The following is a 22,255-nucleotide window of genomic DNA, read 5'->3' on the forward strand; positions in this document are numbered from 1 at the left end:
CTATAATAAAATAATAAAAACCAAAAAATACAAATTTATATAAATTTATATTTATATTTTTATTTTCATTTGATTGTTCGGTTTTTTTTTTTTTTTAAATGCTCAAACCGAACCAAAAAACGAACACCAAAATTTTGTCTAATTACAAATCAAAACAAACCATAGTCGCCAAAAAACCGAACCGTAATTATAATTTCGGTTCGGTTCTGTTAAACGGTTCGGTTTGGTTTGTATTTGCACAGCCTACATACTGGTACCACCCTAGCTAGATCAACTAAGGGTCCTATTTATAGTGATCAGATTAGAGTTTATAGTGTTTGGGTTAGGTTTAAAGTCTATCAATTAGGTGTTTGGATTAGATTTAAGAGCAAATTACTCAAATGTCCCTCACGTTTGTCATAATTCACAGTTTGATAACCCTTTTTTAAAAATCAAACGATTTGGTACCTCACTTTTGATTTTGTAAACTATAAGACCCTTCTGTTAAATATAGGTACCAAATCATTAACGGAATAAAACGTGAGGTACCAAATATAGGTACCAAATCATTAACGGAACTAACAGAAGGGTCAGTCTTATAGTTTAAAAATCAAAAGTGAGGTACCAAATCGTTTGATTTTCATATAAGGGGTATTAAACTGTGACAAACGTGAGGGGTCTTAAAGTAATGTGTTCTAGATTTAAATACAATTTAGATTATTATTTAATTAAAATTTGTATTTATTAAGGTGTGCTACATAGAATAGGGTTGAAAGACTATTTTAGTGCTTAAAAGTATTAAAAAAGACTTCTAAGACCTATGAATTTGGGTATGGTCAATATAACCCGTCAAACTTGTAAATTGGCCCATAAACTTTAAAGACATTGCAATTAGTCCAATTTTTTAGATTTAGATCACAATCTCTTGAAATTTTTATAAGCTATTTATGGTTTATTTCAATCCTTTAAATTTGCAAATGTGCACTGACGACACTTGCTTGAATTCAAACAATTAAATCGATATCTCGTCACCCGGACGAATTTCTCTACAAATCATCATTGGACGCTTCAATCTTTTATCACATTTTATCTGTCCGAAAAGTAGGTCTACAACTACAATTTGCTTAATTGATTTTTTTTTCTTTTACATTTGGATTTTAGGCTTTTATATATTATTGGATTTTATAGATTTGGGCCTGGAGGTTTTAATTTTGAGTTTATTTTATAAAATAACTATATAGTATTTATCAAAAATGAAAATTTGAATAAAATATCAAAAAAATAAATTTAATTAGATTTAAACTAATGATTTATAAAAAAAATTGAAAAAAAATTTATAAATAATTTTCATTTAATATGAAAAACCCGCTATAAGATGTTACAAACACTAGTTTGATACAAAACCAACTAGTTTAAACACTTATAATCATAATGAAAGTGTAAACATCTAAAATAGAAGATTTTAAGAAGTTTAGACACCACTAGTGTAATCTTTTCTATTAGTTACAAAAATTAATTAAAATTTATTAATTAAGATTTATTGTAATTAATTTAATAATAATTACAAGTTTATAATTTTTATTCAATCATAAAATAATATTAAATAAAAAAATTAATGTTATTTCTGAATATAAGAAGTGAGAATCAATTTAGAATTTAAAGTTGTAAAAGTTTTTAAAAACGAATTTCAACGACTTATTTGCACCTTTTATCTGTTCATTTTCATGTGTAGAAAATAAGTGGCAAGCCACATCGATAGAGGCACGCGCCTTTTCAAACATGTACATTTTAAAATAAAATAATATAATTTGGATTATAACGAATACTCCATTTTAAACGTTGAGACATAATAAAGATTTTTATTAAACGTTTAGTATTTAAAGTCCTTTGGCCTTATAATTAAATTTTTATCGACGGGTTCGACTTTAAGCCGCTGGTTCCAACCTGGAACCGCCATTTCATGGTTTCAAAAGTTTGAAACCGGCCCGGAACTGGTCTTTTCACGGTTTCGGGCCGGTTTTGGTATGGTTCTAGATTTAACCGATTTTGAGCCGGGTTTGACCGGGCCGGTTCACGGACTGACCCGGCCCATGGCCAGCTCTAATTATATTTGACACTTAAATCCAATATTTAATTTTTAATTATATCAAATAATATTAAAAAATAATTTGTTTTTTTTTATAATTGAGGAGGAAGAGTGCTTGTGGGAGGAATTAAATCACAATTTAACAGTATGAAGTCTCGCGTTGAGTTATAGCTCATTTGTGAAATAAGAGATTAGTCTTGCAAAATGAAATTAGAATTCAATTTTGAAAATAAAAATAAAAATTGAATAATTTAATAGAAAAAAAAAAGCACTTTCCATTACTTCCAATCGAAAAATTAAAAAAAAAATCCAAAACAGCAAACCCTAATGCTAGTATTTGTTTTCTCTCTTTCCATAGACTCCAATTTAAATCAAAAATTCTGATGAATTGAAATTAGAAGCCCAAAAACCCTAATTAATACCATAAATTAATACCACCAAAAACTATCATATATGTTTACTCATTATCCAATCTTCATAATTTACTTTTCAATTAAATTTCTGTAACATAATTATCAAGCTCTCTGTATATATATATATATAGATTGAGAATTAGTGAATTGATTTAGGAAGAAGAGAGAATGGAGGGAATACCGCACCCAATACCAAGAACAGTTGAAGAAGTTTTCAGCGACTTTAAAGGAAGACGCTCTGGTTTAATCAAAGCTCTAACCTCCGGTATCTCAATTCTTCAACGAACTTCTCTTCTTCCTTGTTTATTTTCTGAAATTCTCATGTTTTGTTTATGTTTTTGTTTGTCTCAGATGTTGAGAAGTTCTACCAACAGTGTGACCCAGGTGGGTTTTCTTTTTTTTGTTGTTTTTCATGAATTAGAATTGGAATTCTGTGTGGGTTTTTGTTGTTATTCGGTTATTAATGGAACTACTGCTACGTTGACTCTTTAATAAACAATTTGGTATCTGGGTGTCTGCTCTTTTGTGTTCTTGATTCTTTACAGCTGGTAATTTTGTTACCCTTGTTTGTCATTAAGTTTCTGAATCTGTAATTTGCAGCTAGTAATTTATGTTACAAAGCTGAGTTTATGACATGTCATGAACTTACAATTTCTTTGTTTTCATATGTGGCACTGGAATCTGTAATTTCCAGCTAGTAATTCAGATTACGAAGCTGAATTTATATCTTACATGCTATGGCGGATTGAAAGTATTGGTTATTTTCAATTTTCCAGTTCTTGGACATAATTTGGCTGTTCTTGCTCACAACTTCTTGTCAACTTGCTCGTAACCGCAAGAAGGTCCTATACTTGTCGACTTGGTTCCGTACGCATGTCATGTTGACAATTTTGGCAATGACGTTAGTTAGAATATGATTAGAAATATTCATCGTTTCAAGGAAATGGGAGGAAAAATGGATTAGAAAAATTTCCATTCGGGAATTTAAAAAATTAATTGGACAGTTTTCCTGCTTAATGTCAGTATAAGTGTAACGTGTCATGCCTCTTTTGCGATATTTTCTGAAAGCCAATTGCTGTAGTTTCCTTTTCTTCTTTGATCTTCAAAGTGTATCATAGTTTGACAATTTTTTTTTTTTAAAAGAACATTTGCGAAAACATTATTTAAATATGGCCAAAAGGATATTTATAACATATATAAAGTCAAAATATATATAACATATGCTTAAAAAACGTATACATTATTATACATCAAAAATGTATCTTTTTTTATTTTTAATAATTGGGGAGGAGAATGACAATTTCTTGCATTGTGCTATGCATTCTGCTATGCATTTGAAAGTATATTTAACTGTAAGAGTGTCCAGTGAATGAGAGATTACTACCATTTGACTACTCTTATCATATAATAGTTTCTTTAGGCTTTCTTTTGAGTATGTTTAGTATAGAGTTTCTAGTGAATGAGAGATTACTACCATTTGACTACTCTTTATCATTCAACAGTTTTTTTAGGCTCTCATGTAAGTATGTTTTGCTGTAGAGTTACTAGTGAATGAGAGATTATTACCATTTGACTATCCTTATCATAGTTCGAAGTTGTGTCATGGATGTGTCTTGAGCATCACATTGTGAACATTTATTTGGTGGAGGTGTTTTTCTAATGATGTTATAATGACTAAAAATGGAGCTTCATTACTGGGGTGAATCTGCTCTAAACACGAATTCTATTGGATGATTGATTGAAAAAAATGCTAATCGGACTTACATGAATGATATTTTTAAGTGTTATGCTGTATTGGCTAAAAGTCTTCTGTTTTGTATCTATGAATTTTCTACTTTTGGATGGACATGAATTCTCACGAAAGTTAATGAATTTTCTACTTTTGGATGGACAAGAGCTAGGGAATGTAATACTCAGCACAATGAAATCTCATTTGGTTTAGTTTGTTTATTTTTGTAGTTATTGTGTTGAGAAGTCATATTTTTTTTAAAGTAATAGCACCAGCTTTATTTATTTTACCATAAAAAGTTACCAGACTGATAAACACTGGCCTTTTGATCTTTATCAAGTCCTTTACTATTATCTAATATTTAAAGTGTATTACCAGAAACCATGTTCTTTACCGTATAGATAAGAATAGTTGGTGAGGAAGGTCAAAATGTGTACACTTTTCAGATAAGGATACAATGGTTATGTTTCAGCAAGTTGAGACAATTTTTTATTTTGTTAATTTTCTGAAATTGTTAACTTTGCATTTACAGAAAAGGAGAACTTATGTTTATATGGGCTTCCAAATGAGAATTGGGAAGTTAACCTGCCTGTGGAGGAGGTGCCCCCTGAGCTTCCTGAGCCAGCTCTGGGTATAAATTTTGCTAGAGATGGGATGCAAGAGAAGGACTGGTTATCACTTGTTGCAGTTCATAGTGATTCATGGTTGCTTGCTGTAGCATTTTACTTCGGTGCCCGCTTTGGGTTTGGTAAGAATGAAAGGTATGTATTATTTTTCTTCATGTCAATTACTGAATTATAGCTCATTGGCTTTTGCAGCATGCTGTTAATAATTGCTCAGGTTCTGTTGCATGGGATGGTAAATTAATATGATGTACGTACGTTTAACAAGCAATGTATTTTCCTTATAGTATATTATTGTTTGAATTTTGTTCTTTGAGCTTCCCTTTATTTTATATGTGAACAGTAACTGGCCAGTTAATTTTCGCAAAGTAATATGCTGATAGTGGATGATTGTGGTAGCTTTTGCTAGTGGGATATTTCAAAATACAGTAATTTTGCAATCATGTTTAATGGAATTGGTGAAGTTTCTCCAATATTTGTTTAAAATATAGCAGCTTCAGGCTATATTCATTTGAAACCACTGTACAGAATACAAACTTATTCATGCATCTTCCTTAACCCAACTCAACGAAAATACGTGAGCCCTAAACCCAAGACCTTTGGATTTGCCAAACGGTATTTGTGCCTAACACCAATATATGCTTCGCTTTGTACGAAGATGTAATGTTCAAATTTACGGTAAGGGCGTTATTAACATGCACATGTCTATCAGCAACCATTTGAAGCCATATTTTAGACTAACAGGGTAGAGAGAGAATGCAATTTTCATTTTTTTAGCTTAGGATGAGCAATTCTACCATTTGTTCTTAATCTTTTCTTCAACAAATTAACTGTTCTCATTAAAATACAGATCTAGTTATTGTATATGAAATATGTGACCTTACTTGTTACTGACTTCATAGGAACTTTGATTTTTAACCATAAGAAGGTCAAGAATTGCTAAGGGCGTTGAGAAGTACGTTTTATGCCTATCTGCGTAGTACAGAAGTTAAAAATAAATTTGGTGTACTTTGCATCAGAGACTGTTGAGAATTGTCTCTTGTTCATGCATTTGTTAGTTGCTTCGGGAATTCTTTCATACAATTTCCCCTTCCATTTAGGCTTTTAACTGCAAGTTTCATCTGATAAAAAAAATAAAGTTTGGATATTTCATTTGGTAGCTTCTTTTTTATTTTTGTTTTACATATCTGCTGACTGCTCATTAACTAATGCATCTCTATGGTTTGATCCTAATGGAGCTTTTGAAGAGATTTTTCTTGAACTCATGTTCAACTAGATTAAACAACATTACGTTTTTTAGTCCTCTCCATGTTTTTGTTTGTAGTTTTGTGCTGGAATTTGTTGGAGAATTCCTAAGTGTCCATGTGGTAGTATTGCATTCTCTTTTAATTCTAGTTAAAGATCTCATCTCATAGAAAAACAGCTTCAGTATTTTGTGCGCTTCTGGGTAAATTTATGTAACCATATACAATATGGAAACAAATTTAAATTTGATATTTGTTATTATGATGCAGAATATTTTTAATGTTCTTTGAGGACATAGTAATCTAACAAATAATTGATGTTATCTTATTCAAAAAAAAATTCAAGAAGTCCTAAATCACATGGCTTTAGCTTACTTGCATTCTTGGTTTTAGTGCTGTTCATGAAAATCTGAAGAAATAATTTAACTCATGAAGAAGACATAATTTAACTCATGCTCACATACAGATACACGTGCCCTAAGGAGGTTTCACTATTTTAGACGTGTGAAGACCATTTTATGCTTACTGGACAACCATTTGGTCGTTGGTAGTTATACTTATCACTAGTGTATCTAAGATGGATTGTATATGGTGCAAAAGCTGTATGTGCTGTATAGTCAGTTATGTTTACCTAGAACTCCCTAAATTGTTGATTCCTAACTTCTAACTTTTGTGATTTGATTCTCCAACTATTAACTATTTGACTATTGGTAGTGGCACAAATTACCGCCTAAAAAGTTTGTCAGTCATTCAAAGTTCCCACTCAGCAGACCATAGCTCTAGTTTTGTCTTTTTTAAGATTGGCAGCTTGATATTGCTTTGAATGTAATCAACAGGAAGAGGCTTTTCCAGATGATAAATGAACTTCCAACAATATTTGAAGTTGTGTCAGGAAATGTTAAACAAGCCAAGGAGCAATCTGGAATTAATAACAACAGTAGCAAAAGCAAATCGAGCGGGAAAATGGTAAGTGAAATTATGAATTGAATTACTAATATTTTTCTATGCAAATCTTAATGGTGTTTTGATGTGGTTTATAAGCAACCTCGGCAACCTGAACCTCAGATGAAGGCAGTGAAGATGACTCCACTCCCCAAGGAAGAGGATGAAAGTGGGGAAGAGGAAGAAGAAGACGACGAACAGGGTGCTACTTGCGGGGCATGCGGTGAAAGCTATGGCACTGATGAATTCTGGATTTGCTGTGATATTTGTGAGAGATGGTTTCATGGGAAATGTGTAAAGATTACACCTGCAAAGGCTGAACATATCAAGCAGTACAAGTGTCCGGGTTGCAGCGGCAAGAGGGCCAGAGTTTAAAATTAGAAGATGAAGTAACAAAGGTTTAGAATTCTGGGTTTGAAATTTCTGGAACAGAACCAGTTTCTAGTCGATGACTGCTGATTGAATTTGAAGTTTCAGTACTTCTTGTTCCTGTCATGTCTAATCTTCTCAGGAATTAGATTTTTTTTTTTATTACATGTTTTTGATGCAATTTTCTGATTCTCTTGTTTTATTAATTTATGTGCTTGTGAGTCAAATTCAGATTAATTATGGTTAGGTATATCAGCCAACAGGACTTTATTCTATATTCAAACAAGAATTGCCTATGTTAGGAAGAGTATTATGGGACTTGTTTCTCAAGAGCAATGTTCAAGCACTTTTCCATTTAGGGGTGTGTAAAGTTTGGATTCAATCAGTAAAATATAAAATCAAAGCATTAGATAAAATCATGTATTAACTAGCAGTATTAATATAAATTTTAAATCAATAAATTAAAATGTTAATATAGATTTAACAGAGTACAAATTTTATAAAATCCAAACTTCTTACATCTGATGTGACAATCAGAATGACAAATGTTCTCCTATATTTTCCAGGTCAAATGCCACAAGCTTATCTTTTTGACATGGTTGCCGAGTCGGAAGTAGAACGCCTGAATTTTGTAACAAAAATTCAAAGAAATTGGACGATTTAGGGTTTAAGATTACCCTCAATTCAAAAAAGTGGACGATTGTCCTCAATCCCAAGAAAAGCAAATCAAAGAAGTTGTCATATTCCTTAACCTAGAGTGTAGAACAGATTCAAGATTGGAGATGAAATTAGGTACGGAACAGACTTTGATGAGCATAGTCTCTGAATGAATCAGCTCAAACAAGTTGCAGAACAATTTACCTCTCTTGTAATATGAATAGAGATAGTATTCAGCTTCACAGGCCAGCATCTGTCAAATGCAAGGTACAAATGCAATTTAAGGCAGAGCAAGTTTCTGAAACAATTACATTTCAAATACGACAGAAATCAATACCTTGGTTACATTTGAAAATGGCAACTTGAAATGTTGTTTTAGTGTTTTCAATCAATTCAAAGGCACAAACATCACCAACTTCCAGTTGATTATCTCTAGCAAACATTCTCCAACCACGGGAGATTGTTGCCAATGTCTGTGTTATGTTTCCTGAAGATACAATGGAGTAGCTAGCAGACCAACTCCTTCCATCCAAAACATTTAGGGTTACTTCACCATTCTTCTGCTTAAAGTATTTCACCGCGAAGCTTGGTGGTATATTCTGCATCAATAATTCCAAAGATAAAGTGATACATTCAACACAGAAGATACTGATTTTAAAAGAATTCAAGCTCACCACTCTGTCTTTGTCTTTATCTAATGAAGAAAATATATACGATGGTTGCATTACAAGCATGAAGTAAGGATTAGTAGATTCAAACATAGCGTTTGCTCTACGCACAAGTCTAGCCTTTTCCTTCTCGTTTAATCTTTGTTTCTTTACCACAATCCCGTCTGAATCTGCTATGCTTCCATACCCTCTTTTCACTGCAGAAAACAACATCAAGCTTTTGTTTCTGAAAATGAAAACTTACAAGAATATATGTTATCTTACCTTCAAGTTTTTTTGTGTAACAAGGCGATTTTGACTTAAAACCGTCATCATTTTCTTTAATCTTTGGCTCTCGACACTCTTCTTCAAGATTACGCTCATTGACAATTTGGGTAAACATTGGATAGTCAATTTCTAAACTAGAATTGTCGAATATAATTACGTTAAAATGACAAGTATTTCTTTGATGAAATTCAAAAACTAGCAAGTACCCGTGTACTAAAGAATAATGATGTACAAATTCTTGCCAACCCTTTTGCAACCAAATCCCATCATCACATTTACTTAACCCAATTTTCCAAGTTTTACCATTCCCCACCTTAAGGAGTACAGGACTTGACAGATGATTTCCATATTCTCTTACAAATTTCTTTGGAATACCCTAAAAAAACAGATGTAAACTGGTAAACTATAAAAAGAGAAACTGAAGACATTTTGCTAAAAGTGAAATAAATTATAACCAGCAGAGAATTGGAAAAGGCCATGCTCTACTTACAAGTTTGCCATCACGAATGCTCCGATCAAGTATTATCTTAAAGAAATGAGCTTTTTTTGCATCGAACAGTAACCTTCCATTCTGTTTCTTGAGCAACGAAGCCATAGGCAAAAGGCTGTTGGAAACCAATATATCAACCACATTAACTACAAAATCAAACTTAACATAGATAGAGCGGATATTTTATTCAATCAACGTGCCCGTTTATTACGAAACTTCATTTTTTACATATGTTCTGTTTCACAAATGTTTGGAACACGAAATTTCATTTTTTTTCGCAGTGTTCATATCCAAGTGTCCCGTTTATCCGTTTCCGTGCTTCCTAGAGTCTAAGTATAACCAGAAGAATGATGCATGCAACTAGGATTATTAGAAAATTGAAAAGTACCACACAGACCAAATATTAGGGGTCTTCTTGGTCTGCCTTGTTAAAGCCCGATTATCAAAAAAATAAATAAATTAACAAATCAAGTTGCATGCAACCATTTGATAAGAAAAAAGATAAGTTTTAGTTGGTTTACTACATTGGTTCATATTGTTGTTAGTTAACAAACAAAAACAGTAAGAATTGAATTCGAAAGAAAGAGTTTACATGGAGTGGCGATCGCTGTATTGGTGGCACGGGACGACTGTAGACGAGGGTGATGCTGTGCAGAGTGAGACTTGAAGTGTTGGGGCTTTGTTTGAATGAGGCTGTAGACAATTTCTTTTCAGGAATATATAGCGTTTTGAGAAATCAAATAATATGACCATTCATTTTTAAAAAATTTAATTAAAAAAATTAAAATTCATTTTAATTCTTAAATTTATGATTTCAATATATAAAAATAAAAAATATATGATTAAATGAATTTAATCTTTTTTTAATATTTATTAAAGTTTAATTCTTTTGAAAAAATAACTTTTTAAATATGTTTTAGTTTTTAGTTTTAAATAGTAAATGAAATAAAAAAATTAAGGAAAATAATTTTTTGAAAAAATCAAATATAAAAAAAGTAAAACAAGTTTAACTTAATTTATACCTATACCCAGTGTTTAAAAAAACGAAACCGGTGGAGCTACCGGTTTCCGGTTGGACCGGTTCAATGGTCTATAAATGAAAAAAAAATACTCATTATTGCATATTCTACAATCAAAACAACCAATACGAATAATGATAATTTGGTCTAAAACCTTAGAAAATTCTTATATCTGATAGAGGAAGCTCCTTTGCACATAGATGATAAAAAATTTAATGAGCCAATATCTAAAAAAAAAAGAGCTATGTACAAACTCAATTATCCTCTTAGAACAAAAAAATAATATGTCTCTAGGGATAACCTTTGAGACCGGTATTTAGTCTAACGGCATATCTCAATTTATATTGTAAAAATATGCATCCAAAAAAAATAAATGAGTGGATAATTAAATGCGGAAAGGACCGTGAAGGTCCATGCTCGCTTAGACTTATGGAAATATGTTGGTTTTGTACTACAAAAGAGTCACCACCTAATTGTGCTAAAAATATCTTTTATACCGACAAAATATCTCACTCACTTATGGACGCATAAGATGGTGTTCATCAGACCGAAAAAATCCGATTTGTGGAGACAACCATATCGTAAGATTTGTTATTTTATCAATTTTATCGATTTAACGGTAGACCTAAGATAAATATATAAGGTTATGCAAGTAATAACATAAATAAATTCTACTCACAAACATATACAAAAAAACTAGAAAAGAACTAATTTTTTTTTAAAAATTAACAAAATTTAAAAATATTGTAATCATACCTTACACTATTAAGTCTATTATAAATGATACATGACTCTCTCTGATTAATCGTAGTAAACATGTAACATGTAATTCCAGGTAAATATTTAATTTAGAGGCTTCTAACAAATAACACACAATAATTGATTTTATTGCAACTACTGGCACAAAAGTCTAAATCAGATATAAATGCGAGATTAATTTTGTTATTTAACCATGTATTACTATATAAATATAAATTAATATCAAATTTACAGCTTCAAAAAAATAAACACCTTAAATTTAGTATTTTGACTCGTTTTATTTCTTCAGCTTTAAATTGTATAATAATATTTTGCCACATCAGTTCTAATATGTATAAAATATTTGAATTATTTTTTGACATTTTATCTGAGGGAATAAAACGAGTCAAAATACCTAGTTCAAAATGATTTTTCAAAACCATAAATTTAGGTTTAATTGATTTTTTGTGCTAAATTCAAGGGGCAAAATGGACCTTTGTTGAATTATAAACCAAAAGATGAAAACCTGAATATATCTACAAAATAAAACCCTCACAAAGCTGTTGACAGAGAAATAGAAAAGTCATCACTGAATCATCATGTCTTGGTGCACAATTGAGTCAGATCCTGGTATTTTTCATTCACTAATTTTATTTTATGTTTTTCAGATTCGCAGTCTGTTGATTATTTCTGAGATTTGCATCAATTTGCTTTCATTTTTAGTCTTTGAGCTACATTATAGAAACTTCAGCTAAAACCCTAATTAATTTATTTTCCCCAATTTTTTTGGTTAATTAAATTTACTTGAGGTTCCAATTATCGCATATTATACGTTTTCTTGGCTATTATTCTTCAGCATATTTATATCTAACGCCTTAATCCGAGTTTCACTTGTCTTGCTTGTGCTTAATCAGAATTCTTTGGTTTTGGGGGGTTTTCACCAAGCAAAGAAAACAACTTATGCCTAGTTAAACACCTTTATCGAGTTCACTAGTAGAATATAATTTACTCATTTTTTTTTTAATTTTTGGGTATTACCTTTCTGTTTATATGGTCGAAGCAGTAATGATGCTCGATGTGATTGCTGCCGTTGATATTGAATTTCATGTTATGAGTTGATGATATAGTGCTATAACTTGAAGAACAAAAATATGTTCAATTTTTATATGTGCTTTTAGCCGAAAGCATAATATGCATAGGTATAAAACTTCATTTCCATGAATGATGAGTGGGCATATATGCCTAGTATAATTGAAAATTTATGTGAACTAGTATCATCCGTAGCATGCAACATATCCGTTTATCTAGGAACCTGTACTCTAGGCACAAATTTGCACTAAATTTGCAAAAGTGTTATATCACATATCATGCCTCTGTTAATACCCGATTATGTTAACTTATTGGTGCTGTTGAAAATGGAAGTTTCAAAATATAAGTGCCATTGAGCAGCCTGGATTTTTCTCTAGACTTCTTCAATGAAAAAAAAGGCTAATGAGGAGAATGTTGCTTCTAATTAATCCAAACTAGACTTGAACTCATGTCAGGATAACTTATGTCAGGTTGTTCACTATTATGGACATGCGAGAAAAATATTTAGCTCTTAAGGTGCATAAAATGTGAACCGCATAATATCCAAACAAACACGTAAAGAAATGTCAAAAAAGCAAATATTTGGGATTCTGTTGATAATTGGTCTGGTCAAAGTTAATTTTTTTATTTTTCACAAAAGATCTACTAAACGCTTTGACTTTTGTGGGTATTTGGGAATTAGTCATCAAATATTTTCTTAATGAAAGGGAAAACATAGCTTTTGTCAGTGTAAAAGATTTATCATTTGAAAAAAAAAAGTTGTGTGTATATGCATGAATTCCTCATAAACTTGATTTATGCTCTCAAGGTAAATGTTTCTTGGTTTAGAAATCAAAGTTTTAGTTTCTGGATTTTTGTAACTCGTGAAAAGGGAATGTATTCCTTTGTAAGAATTCATTTTTTATTTTATACTCCTTATGGTTTTCTTTTTTATTCAAATACATCATGTAGCATGAAAAAGTCAGTATCGTGATAGAGTATTTGATTTTGAAGGAATTTTTCCATATGTAAGGCGTTATTTAGTGTTATAATTACAAACAAAAAAAAAGTTCAGTTTCTTTTCTTTGTATATTCTGTTTTCTATATGAATCATTTTTTGCATACACATGCAATCCTCTTTCGGAAACAGGGGTGGCCACAGTGTTGGTATAAAGATGATACAAATGCAAATTATGCAAATTGTCATCCACAGAATGCAACACATTCATTATCCAAGAACCTGCACTGTAGTTACTTAGACATTTATAAATTTGTTCTAAAGTGTTGACCATAAGCTCTCACATGCTATGCCTCTGTTAAAGCCATTTCAGCTAAAGATAGATGCCATTTTTAGTAATCAGTTTAAAAGTGGGGATGGAATAGAAGGGTTAAATAACATGGAGAATTACAAGATTCTTACTTTCAATTTCAGGTGTTTTTACTGAACTTATACAACACATGCGTGTTAAAGGTGTTCAGGTAAGCTTTAAATAATATGTTATTTTTCTATTGCATTTCCTTATCATGGTCTTCTATTTACCTGGTTTCACATGACTTTGTTTTAATATGCAAGTAAATTTTACAATCTAATTCTTAAGTGAATCTTTGCACAGGCTCTTTTTTCTGCTTCGAACAAAATTATTTCTTTAGTCATTGATTCCTAGTGATCGTGATTCTTACGTGATTTTGTTGTCATCACTTTAAATGCATAATGAAACTATGACATAATTTATTGAAATGGAAATACTGAGAGCGAGTCTTCATCCAGACAGTAGAAGTTTTGTAACATCTGTTTTCAGAGTAAAGTTTTAATGGCTCGTGCATCTATCTTAAGATTGAATTATCCTGCTTTTGATGTATATTATGTTAGTCCGATGATTAGTTTTCTTCATTTGTACTTCTGCAAGTTAATTGGTAATTAATTAAGATCTAGAAGTACATCTTAAAGGTGTCCTCAATTGGCTGTTCAATAATTAATAGTTACTCATTTAAGGCTGTCTTGTGCTCAGTAGGTGTGAGATATAGCATAATTTTTTAAACTAATTGCAATCCATTTTTTCCCCTTGTATGTTTATGTGATATCCTGACTTGTGCTGTCAGGTTGAGGAGCTGTATTCCTTGGATCTTGATTCTCTAGACAACCTTAGGTTGGGGTTTAAATTTTTTACTTATTCTCTTTTAACATCTTTGTTTAATCTTTACCCTTTGTCAAATTAAAATCTCCTCATTTTCCCAGGCCTATATATGGATTGATTTTCCTTTTCAAATGGCATCCAGGGGAAAAAGATGAGCGCCCTGCGATTAAGGATTCAAATCCCAATCTTTTTTTTGCCAGTCAGGTTTGTTTATATGATATTTATGATTTGGTGTTAAAATTAGTTAATTTCATTACCCTCTGTGTTTCGTGACTCTCAAGAGTCTCACCCCTTCATTCTCTTTGAATTGCATTATAGGTCATTAACAATGCTTGTGCAACCCAAGCAATTTTATCTATCCTGATGAACTGTCCGGATATTGAGATTGGCGATGAATTGTCGAAATTGAAAGAATTTGCTAAGAATTTTCCACCTGAGCTCAAAGGTTTGGCTATTAACAATAGTGACGTTATACGTACAGCTCATAATAGTTTTGCGAGACCTGAGCCTTTTGTTCCCGATGAGCAGAAGGCTGCTGGAAAAGATGATGATGTGTATCATTTTATTAGTTATTTGCCGGTTGATGGAGTGCTTTATGAGCTTGATGGCTTGAAAGAGGGTCCCATTAGCCTGGGGCAAATTACTGGTGGGCCCAATGATCTGGACTGGTTGCGGATGGTGCAACCAGTGATCCAAGAACGCATAGAGAAGTATTCCAAAAATGAAATAAGATTCAATCTCATGGCAGTGATCAAGAACAGGAGAGAAATATACACTGCTGAGCTCAAGGAGCTCCAGAGGAAGAGGGAACGTATCCTGCAGCAGCTGGCTGCATCCCAGTCTGATCGACTAGCGGACAATAGCAATCCAGAGCAATTGAGCAAATCTCTATCGGAGGTAAATTCTGGGATCGAGGCTGCAACTGAAAAGATATTGGTGGAGGAGGAAAAGTTCAAGAAGTGGAAAACAGAAAATATTCGAAGGAAGCATAACTACATACCCTTTCTGTTCAACTTCCTGAAGATTCTGGCTGAAAAGAAGCAGCTGAAGCCCCTTATCGAGAAGGCCAAGCAAAAGGCGGGAATGTCTGAAGGATAGGTGTTTTATGTTTATGGTCTAACTGTGGTAATATTTCTGTCAAACTGATTTACTGTTAGGATAATTCTCTGGAAGCATATGCATGTCTGAAGTCGGAGCTTCAAAATGGCATTTATGGGCCTTGGGGTCTGTGTTTTTAAATATGTTTATGTTTTGGCTGTGGTTTCCGAGGGTCGATGTAACTCATTAACTCATGAAATGCAGCTGTTCATTATCAATTTTGAAAGCATTCAAAATTTACTCCTTCAACAGCCTAACTTCAATCAGCTCCACTTTCACACATACCTTCTTTCTAACTAACAAGTTGAAACATTTCTTTGATTAGATTGGTGTCTTTTTTTTTCTTTTTTATCATATTCTGTGTTTTTAATGTGTGACATTCTATCATATTTATGTCTTAATTAACCCTTCTAAATAGGGGTGTACATGCATTAATTGAATTAACCGGTCGTACCAAATTGAAATTTGATTTTGGTTTGTTTTCTTGGTTAATTTAGTTTGCTTATGGTTAGTTTTTTTGAAAGTTTGGTTAATTGGGCTTGGTTTAATTTGTCACATTAATTTTTTAAAATTAATTGAACTGATTGGATTAGTTGAATTTTATAAACATACAGTGTTATTTTTATAATTTTTTTAGAAATTTAAGTTATTTTTGTAATTTTTTATAGTAGTTAATATTCCTATAAATTTGTATGTAAGACGAGCAATGTTTTATCCCTATGTATGTGATTAACAAAGTTTAATTTTAAATGATAATGAGAAATAAATAAACTATTTGATATCATAAGAAACATTTTATTGCTAGTTTAGTAATTCCTAGTTCTCATAAGTTATGAGCAATCATTACATATCATAACTATCAAAATAGAGATAAATAACTTAATCGACTTAGATGAACTTTTCGATTATAATCACCATACATTAGAATTTAGTCTTGAGGTGATTCAGTGAGTCAAACTCTGTTGTCTCGATCATATAGACCTTATTTATAGACCTTATTTCAAGTTCTAATTCTTATGAAATAAGATTTAGAATTCTGTCCATATATTATTGTCTTGGCCGAGAACTCCTACTAAGAATAACTTATACAACCAAGTAGAGCTAACACATCCTACGACTCTATCTCATGAAAGATCTAGGTATAAAAAGTACAAACTTTAATCATCCATATATAAGATAATCATGTCACCTCAAATTTGTGGACTATACGTAATATGTAACCTAAATAATGTCATGTTCACTTAGGTGATATATCATGTAAAATATTATCTAACGTCAAATGTTCGATCCACTAATCACATAGTATTGTATATGTTTATTTTGATCTCCAACAAGTAGTATAAGACGTACTACCTCCACCTATTAGTATCTCATACTAATCTAGAGAATAAATAGAGATGATGATTATTTGATATATGTATAATATCATATGCATATATTTATGATCATGAATAAGAATAATTTGTCCTAAAATATCTGTCACTCGTATTCTCAACTCTCGAGAATGAATATCTTTAATAAGTTTCCAAAGAAAATATGTTTAGATATGGAAAACTCATTCTCCTAATGCTTTTGGTGTTATTGACACAATTCTTCATTAAAGTATGGCTCTAGGGCATAGTTTACTAACACTTACTAATTTTCATCCATTGCTGATGTGGCACCTTAATTAGAGAGTGAGATTCTAAATTTTAAATAATTTACTTTAATTAACTCTAATTAACTTATTCTAATTAAACATTTAACCCTAATTAACCTAATTTAATTAAATATTTAATCTATATTTTAAAAACGATAAATTCATCAGGGTTTTTTTTACACCACCGCCACCGTCCCTCTTCCTCCACCTCCACCAACCACCACCCAAAACCCATCAACCACCGCCCAAACCCATCAAAAACAGTCCAAAACACCAACCACTGATTCGTCTCCGTTGAGAGACGAACCCATCTAGGTTCGTCTCTAACGGAGACGAACCCAGATCTGGCTTCGAGAGACGAATAGTTTGTCTCCGTTGGAGACGAAGAGCTTTGTCTCTGACAGAGACGGCGAGCTCGTCTCTATCAGAGACGACGATGAACAGCTGCCGGTGAAGAATTCTGGAAGCTGCTCATCAGATTAATAAAAATTGAATTTTTTTTGGCAAAGAGTACAAAAGATCCTTCATATTTTTAGTTAATATAAATTTGATATGTAAAATTTTAAAATTAAAAATAATAAGTTGTTCTTTTTAATTACTATGAATTAGTTTATAAAAAAAAATAGGACCATTGTAAATTTTTTACTATTAAAAACCACTTTGAGAAAAAAAAAACCACTATCAAAACCGAAGAGTATATCTCACTCTCTTGGGTAAGAGTGGGGGAGGGAGGAGGGGGGGTTGACCCGATTTTGCCAAGTTTAGGGTAAAAATAATCCTATTTTTGAGTTATGGACTTTTTTGATACTTTGCGCCAAGTTGAGGGTGTAAAGTGATCCTTTGTTCTTTGTTTTGGCACCAAAGGATCATCCTTGTCCGACCTTCGAACTACCAGGATAAAAAAATCAACTTATTTATGTTTTTAGGCAGAACCGCTTATAGTTTGCGGGCAAGAACTCCTCTTGTACAACAACCTCCAATTTTGTCATTCCACTTGTTTCGCTCGTTTCGCCCGTCCCGTTGATTACACACTTTTATATGACAACTCCTTGGAATACCAAGGAAAGAATACGATACTAAACAAATACAAAACAAGACCTAAAGTTTAGGAATTATAGATTACATGTCAATCAAAAAATTTGAAGTCCATGATCATGTAATCAATTTAATATTCATTTAATCAATAATACATTAAGACTCGATGATACTGTGGTTCTGATACCATTATAGGCGCAATAGAGAGCGAGAGTTTGAAACATACATTTTAATTGAAAATAAAAATTATACAAACCGGGATTGATCAAATCAACATTAACACGTAGAATCATGTATCATCGAGTATAAGTAGCATGCATTAAGAAAGCTGTGGAGAAATACCTCTTCTAGATTCTCCAAAGTTTCTTAAAGTCCTGAAAATACGCCGACCTCTAATTCATCAACACGAGAATGCTTCCGTTGAATCTTTTTATTGACATGATCTACTCAAATTCCTCTTGTATAGAGACCCAAAGCTCTATCATTGCTTGATTACTTCATTGTTTAGATGTTTGAAAATTTCTAATTTCTTAGATTATGTTCTTAGATTATGTTGACTGATGGATATACAAGTTGATGGATGGATATACAAGACTTATGAAAGTACAATGCATACAATTCTTCAAGCATATATAACTTTCTCTAAAATTATTCCTTCTTATCTTCCTAAATATCTTTCTCAATGTATATCAATTCAAAAAGAAGAAGAAGTTACATGAATCTTATTCATTGTTGATCATACCTCCTCCTTAAGACATGTATTTGTATTAAATGTCGCATACTTAACACATGTAATGAAATTTAAGGATTAAGTATCATACACTTAGCATGTATGGAGACAAATAGTCAATTTAGATATCATTAAGTATAAGGGTTAAGCATATAAATAACTATTTGTCTTAATTTATTTATCACTTTTTTCGGTTAGAGTATGTAGGATTAGGAATTTTTAGTCAGAAAAAATATACCGAATTTTACTTTGGTGATAGATTTGAAATAAAATAAAAGGTCTTGCCTTTAAATGCCAACTTTTAAAGGTCTTGATTAAAATGAAATTTCGTGTAAAAGTCATAATTTTTTATGGAATTAACTCTTACATTAAACATTATAGTAGTTTTATTATCTAAACTTTTAGCTTAATATTACTCAAGTACTCATTGGTTTTGAAGAACACTTGTAACAAGACTTGAAGATTGATTTATGAACAAAGACAATGGCATCGTTAGTAAGAGTTTCAATTGTTTTTACCGCTATTATGTCATTTTTTTCTTTTTTTCTTGTGTTTCGGTCTAATCACCTTGAGTAGCTAAATCCCAGTTTTAAGGACTACTACCTGAATATACTTTTTATTGATTTGAACTTCGTAGCTGATTGCGTCTTATTTATTATGCTTAATATTTACGTTTAAATTGATCACTTGAATGTATGATTTCTGTCTGAATTAGACTCGAAAGAGCTAGTTTTAAATAAATCGATAAATAAGAGTTTAAGAATTAACAACAACGAGAGCTATTTACTTAATAATCCAATTTAATTGATTGCTTAAATGTTTAACAACAAGAAAGAGAAGGATATTAGTGGCTTAGAATAGTTAATAGGAGTAGAAATACTTCTATTTTCGAGGTACTTTTTGGTATGTTTGTTGCACTTTTATCACTAAAATCAAACTCGTTTTGGTTCTTATTGTTATGTCCAAGTATTTCAGGTGAATGCATGTAAACTTATGATCTTTGAACTTAATGGGGCAATATTGAACATATGTCCAGAGTCGGGAAGCATCCGAGTGAAAATGGAGCGCTTTCGGAGCCAAAAGACACATGGCGCGACGCGCTAGGCCTCATCACGTCGCGCCTCTTTCAGCTGAGCAAACAGCAGTTTGGCACGACGTAGGTATCACGCCTCCTTTGCAAATTCTGTCGCGCGTTGTGCTATGGCTTAGCGCGTCGCGCTACCTCTCTTTACTGCACAATGAAATTACAATTATGGGCCTGCGAGATTTGATTTAAACAACTAAATACCTGGGCATTTTTGGGATTTTTACAAAGCTTGAAATTTAGACTCAACCTTAGACTTAATGGGTATAAATACTATCCAAAAACATCTTGTGAAGGGTTCGTTTAATTTCCATTAGACATAAACCCTAGTTATAGCATAGATTAATTGCTTTACATTTGATTACTTTATTTTCTGGTCTCTTCAATTTTATATTGGGAATTTAGCGACCGAGGTACAACAATTCTAGAGAGATCTTTATTGTTGTTTTTCTTATTAACTATGAATCTCATCTATATTTTTGTTGAGTTTTTTATGATTACGAGTAGCTAAACTCATTTTCGGGGATTATTGATTGGATTTATGCGTATTTAATCACATTGGACTTGTGCGTATTTAATCACATTGAATTTATGGGTTATTTTCATAATTACGTATTGTTTATTGTTCTTAATATTTGAATTATTGGCCAATTTATTCACTGTTTCGTGTTTTATTTTTGTCTTGAGAGTGTTAAATCGAAATAAACCAACATAATCAATAATGTAGGCGCTAATAACACAAGGTTGAGTTAACGAATACGTGTTCTTAGGTTTTGCTTAATAAACATCTATTGATTAGTTAATTAGGTTGATTATAACACGAGAGTGAGTAGTTTGTATGTTAATTGTTTATTGCTTGTTTTGACCTGTAGCGGCTTAAGAGAGCTATAGGTGTATTCGATTAGTCTAAACCGTAATTTGACAATAAATTCATAATTCATTAGGTTAATAGCATAATGATAATTAATAGTCGCTGATTTTCATCTCATAAGTTTAAACCTCAATATTATATCTTTAGTTAATTTTAGTTATAATTGTTATTTTAATTTTTTCTTACAATATTCAAATATCCTTTTGCCTATTCAAATTGAGCATCATAATTTGGTGTATTTAATAGTTTTCTCTGTTGGTACGATATCTGAATTTCACTGTTTGTATTACAAGTTGGCATCCATACATTTGCGGATTTTTACCAACAATAGTTCGACTCAAAATTGGAATGAATGCTCATAATCCATTATTCAAATAAGTATATAACATAGTATCAGTCCTTCATTTTCAATCCATAAGTTTAAAACCTTTGTTAAATTCAGTTTTTATTTATCTTGCTTTAATTATTAATTTTTAAAAAACAAAACCAAAAATCCTTCTTTATTACTAGACAATTCTAAAAATTATTAATTTGATGTTTAAGAATATCTATTTCCTAATGATTGATAACCGGACTTCTAAATCTATATTACTAGAGTTAGTAGTCGTGCCCTTGCGAGTTTTATCCAACACGAAGGTACAAATTATTAGTGGTTAATGAGCATTTGTAGTGACATTTTTTATAAGAACGTACTCTTAGTATTTTTATTGTTTTCTATAAATATTCATGTTAAAAAATATACCACTATATGAGGATATTTTATCTATTTTTTCTGAAAAAATAGATATCTCCATAAAAAAATTAAGTTCCATTTTTTCCCTCTCTTTTTTATCAAACAATTAAATTCCAATTTACTTTTTTCTTTTGAAAAAATGTCTGTCAAATTCAATTATCAATTGTGATATCAAGAACTATATCGCCTGATTTTGCGTAACAAACAAAAGAAGTGGGCCTTAGAACACCTCAAAAGATGTTGTTGGATGTCATCTTGGGCCGATTTTATGTTTTTGTGTGGTGGAAGCTCATGAATTTAAACAACCATTGATATCTATTACATCTTGATTCATGGTGGTGGGATCAATTTTAATCATTGATGCCTAAGTTTCTTTAATTTTCCATAAGTTGTATATCATGGACTTCTACTTTTTAGATTTAATTGCTTTAAAAATTATTATTTGACGGATTTTGTAATTTTAACACGAATTTTTAATTTTATCAATGCCAAACATTAATTTTTGAGTTCTTATAAATGAAACACCAAGTCACCATGCAATCTTTCTTCAAAAAATGCTGATATTGATTCGAAGCAATATTTATTTTAGTGTCCACGTTATTATTCTTTTAGCAAAAAGTTATTGGATGTTTTGAATT

At 31.5% G+C, this 22,255-nt stretch overlaps 3 protein-coding genes across 3 annotated transcripts; 2 read left to right on the forward strand and 1 right to left on the reverse strand.

Annotated features, from left to right (window-relative positions):
- Positions 1-2,351: 2,351 nt before the first annotated feature.
- Positions 2,352-7,612, forward strand: LOC126686996 (PHD finger protein ALFIN-LIKE 6). Its single transcript, XM_050381341.1, has 5 exons — positions 2,352-2,743; positions 2,830-2,862; positions 4,740-4,968; positions 6,911-7,040; positions 7,116-7,612. The coding sequence occupies exons 1-5, from the start codon at positions 2,647-2,649 to the stop codon at positions 7,389-7,391; spliced, it is 765 nt and encodes a 254-aa protein (XP_050237298.1). The 5' UTR covers positions 2,352-2,646; the 3' UTR covers positions 7,392-7,612.
- A 424-nt stretch (positions 7,613-8,036) lies between these two features.
- LOC126686975 (B3 domain-containing transcription factor VRN1-like) lies at positions 8,037-10,183 on the reverse strand. The gene is made up of 6 exons (XM_050381308.2): positions 10,060-10,183; positions 9,468-9,582; positions 8,975-9,353; positions 8,717-8,907; positions 8,380-8,641; positions 8,037-8,295 (listed from the first exon to the last, which is right to left on the reverse strand). The coding sequence occupies exons 2-6, from the start codon at positions 9,570-9,572 to the stop codon at positions 8,282-8,284; spliced, it is 951 nt and encodes a 316-aa protein (XP_050237265.1). The 5' UTR covers positions 9,573-9,582; positions 10,060-10,183; the 3' UTR covers positions 8,037-8,281.
- A 1,561-nt stretch (positions 10,184-11,744) lies between these two features.
- On the forward strand, positions 11,745-15,743 carry LOC126686969 (ubiquitin carboxyl-terminal hydrolase 2). The gene is made up of 5 exons (XM_050381295.2): positions 11,745-11,854; positions 13,725-13,771; positions 14,393-14,439; positions 14,529-14,631; positions 14,746-15,743. Exons 1-5 carry the CDS (start codon positions 11,824-11,826, stop codon positions 15,523-15,525), a joined length of 1,008 nt encoding a protein of 335 aa, XP_050237252.1. The 5' UTR covers positions 11,745-11,823; the 3' UTR covers positions 15,526-15,743.
- Positions 15,744-22,255: the final 6,512 nt, after the last annotated feature.

This window comes from Mercurialis annua, linkage group LG1-X (genome assembly GCF_937616625.2).
Source record: "Mercurialis annua linkage group LG1-X, ddMerAnnu1.2, whole genome shotgun sequence".
NCBI lineage: Eukaryota > Viridiplantae > Streptophyta > Magnoliopsida > Malpighiales > Euphorbiaceae > Mercurialis > Mercurialis annua.

Excerpts from the sequence above, each read along its gene's own strand:
- LOC126686996 (XM_050381341.1), top strand. The coding sequence starts at position 2,647 with ATGGAGGGAATACCGCACCCAATACCAAGAACAGTTGAAGAAGTTTTC. Across the intron at positions 2,744-2,829 it reads AATCAAAGCTCTAACCTCCG|ATGTTGAGAAGTTCTACCAA; the intron begins GTATCTCAATTC and ends TGTTTGTCTCAG. Across the intron at positions 2,863-4,739 it reads CTACCAACAGTGTGACCCAG|AAAAGGAGAACTTATGTTTA; the intron begins GTGGGTTTTCTT and ends TTGCATTTACAG.
- LOC126686975 (XM_050381308.2), bottom strand. The coding sequence starts at position 9,572 with ATGGCTTCGTTGCTCAAGAAACAGAATGGAAGGTTACTGTTCGATGCA. Across the intron at positions 8,908-8,974 it reads TTACACAAAAAAACTTGAAG|TGAAAAGAGGGTATGGAAGC; the intron begins GTAAGATAACAT and ends TGTTTTCTGCAG. Across the intron at positions 8,642-8,716 it reads ATAAAGACAAAGACAGAGTG|AATATACCACCAAGCTTCGC; the intron begins GTGAGCTTGAAT and ends TTATTGATGCAG.
- LOC126686969 (XM_050381295.2), top strand. The coding sequence starts at position 11,824 with ATGTCTTGGTGCACAATTGAGTCAGATCCTG. Across the intron at positions 11,855-13,724 it reads CACAATTGAGTCAGATCCTG|GTGTTTTTACTGAACTTATA; the intron begins GTATTTTTCATT and ends TTTCAATTTCAG. Across the intron at positions 13,772-14,392 it reads TGCGTGTTAAAGGTGTTCAG|GTTGAGGAGCTGTATTCCTT; the intron begins GTAAGCTTTAAA and ends TTGTGCTGTCAG.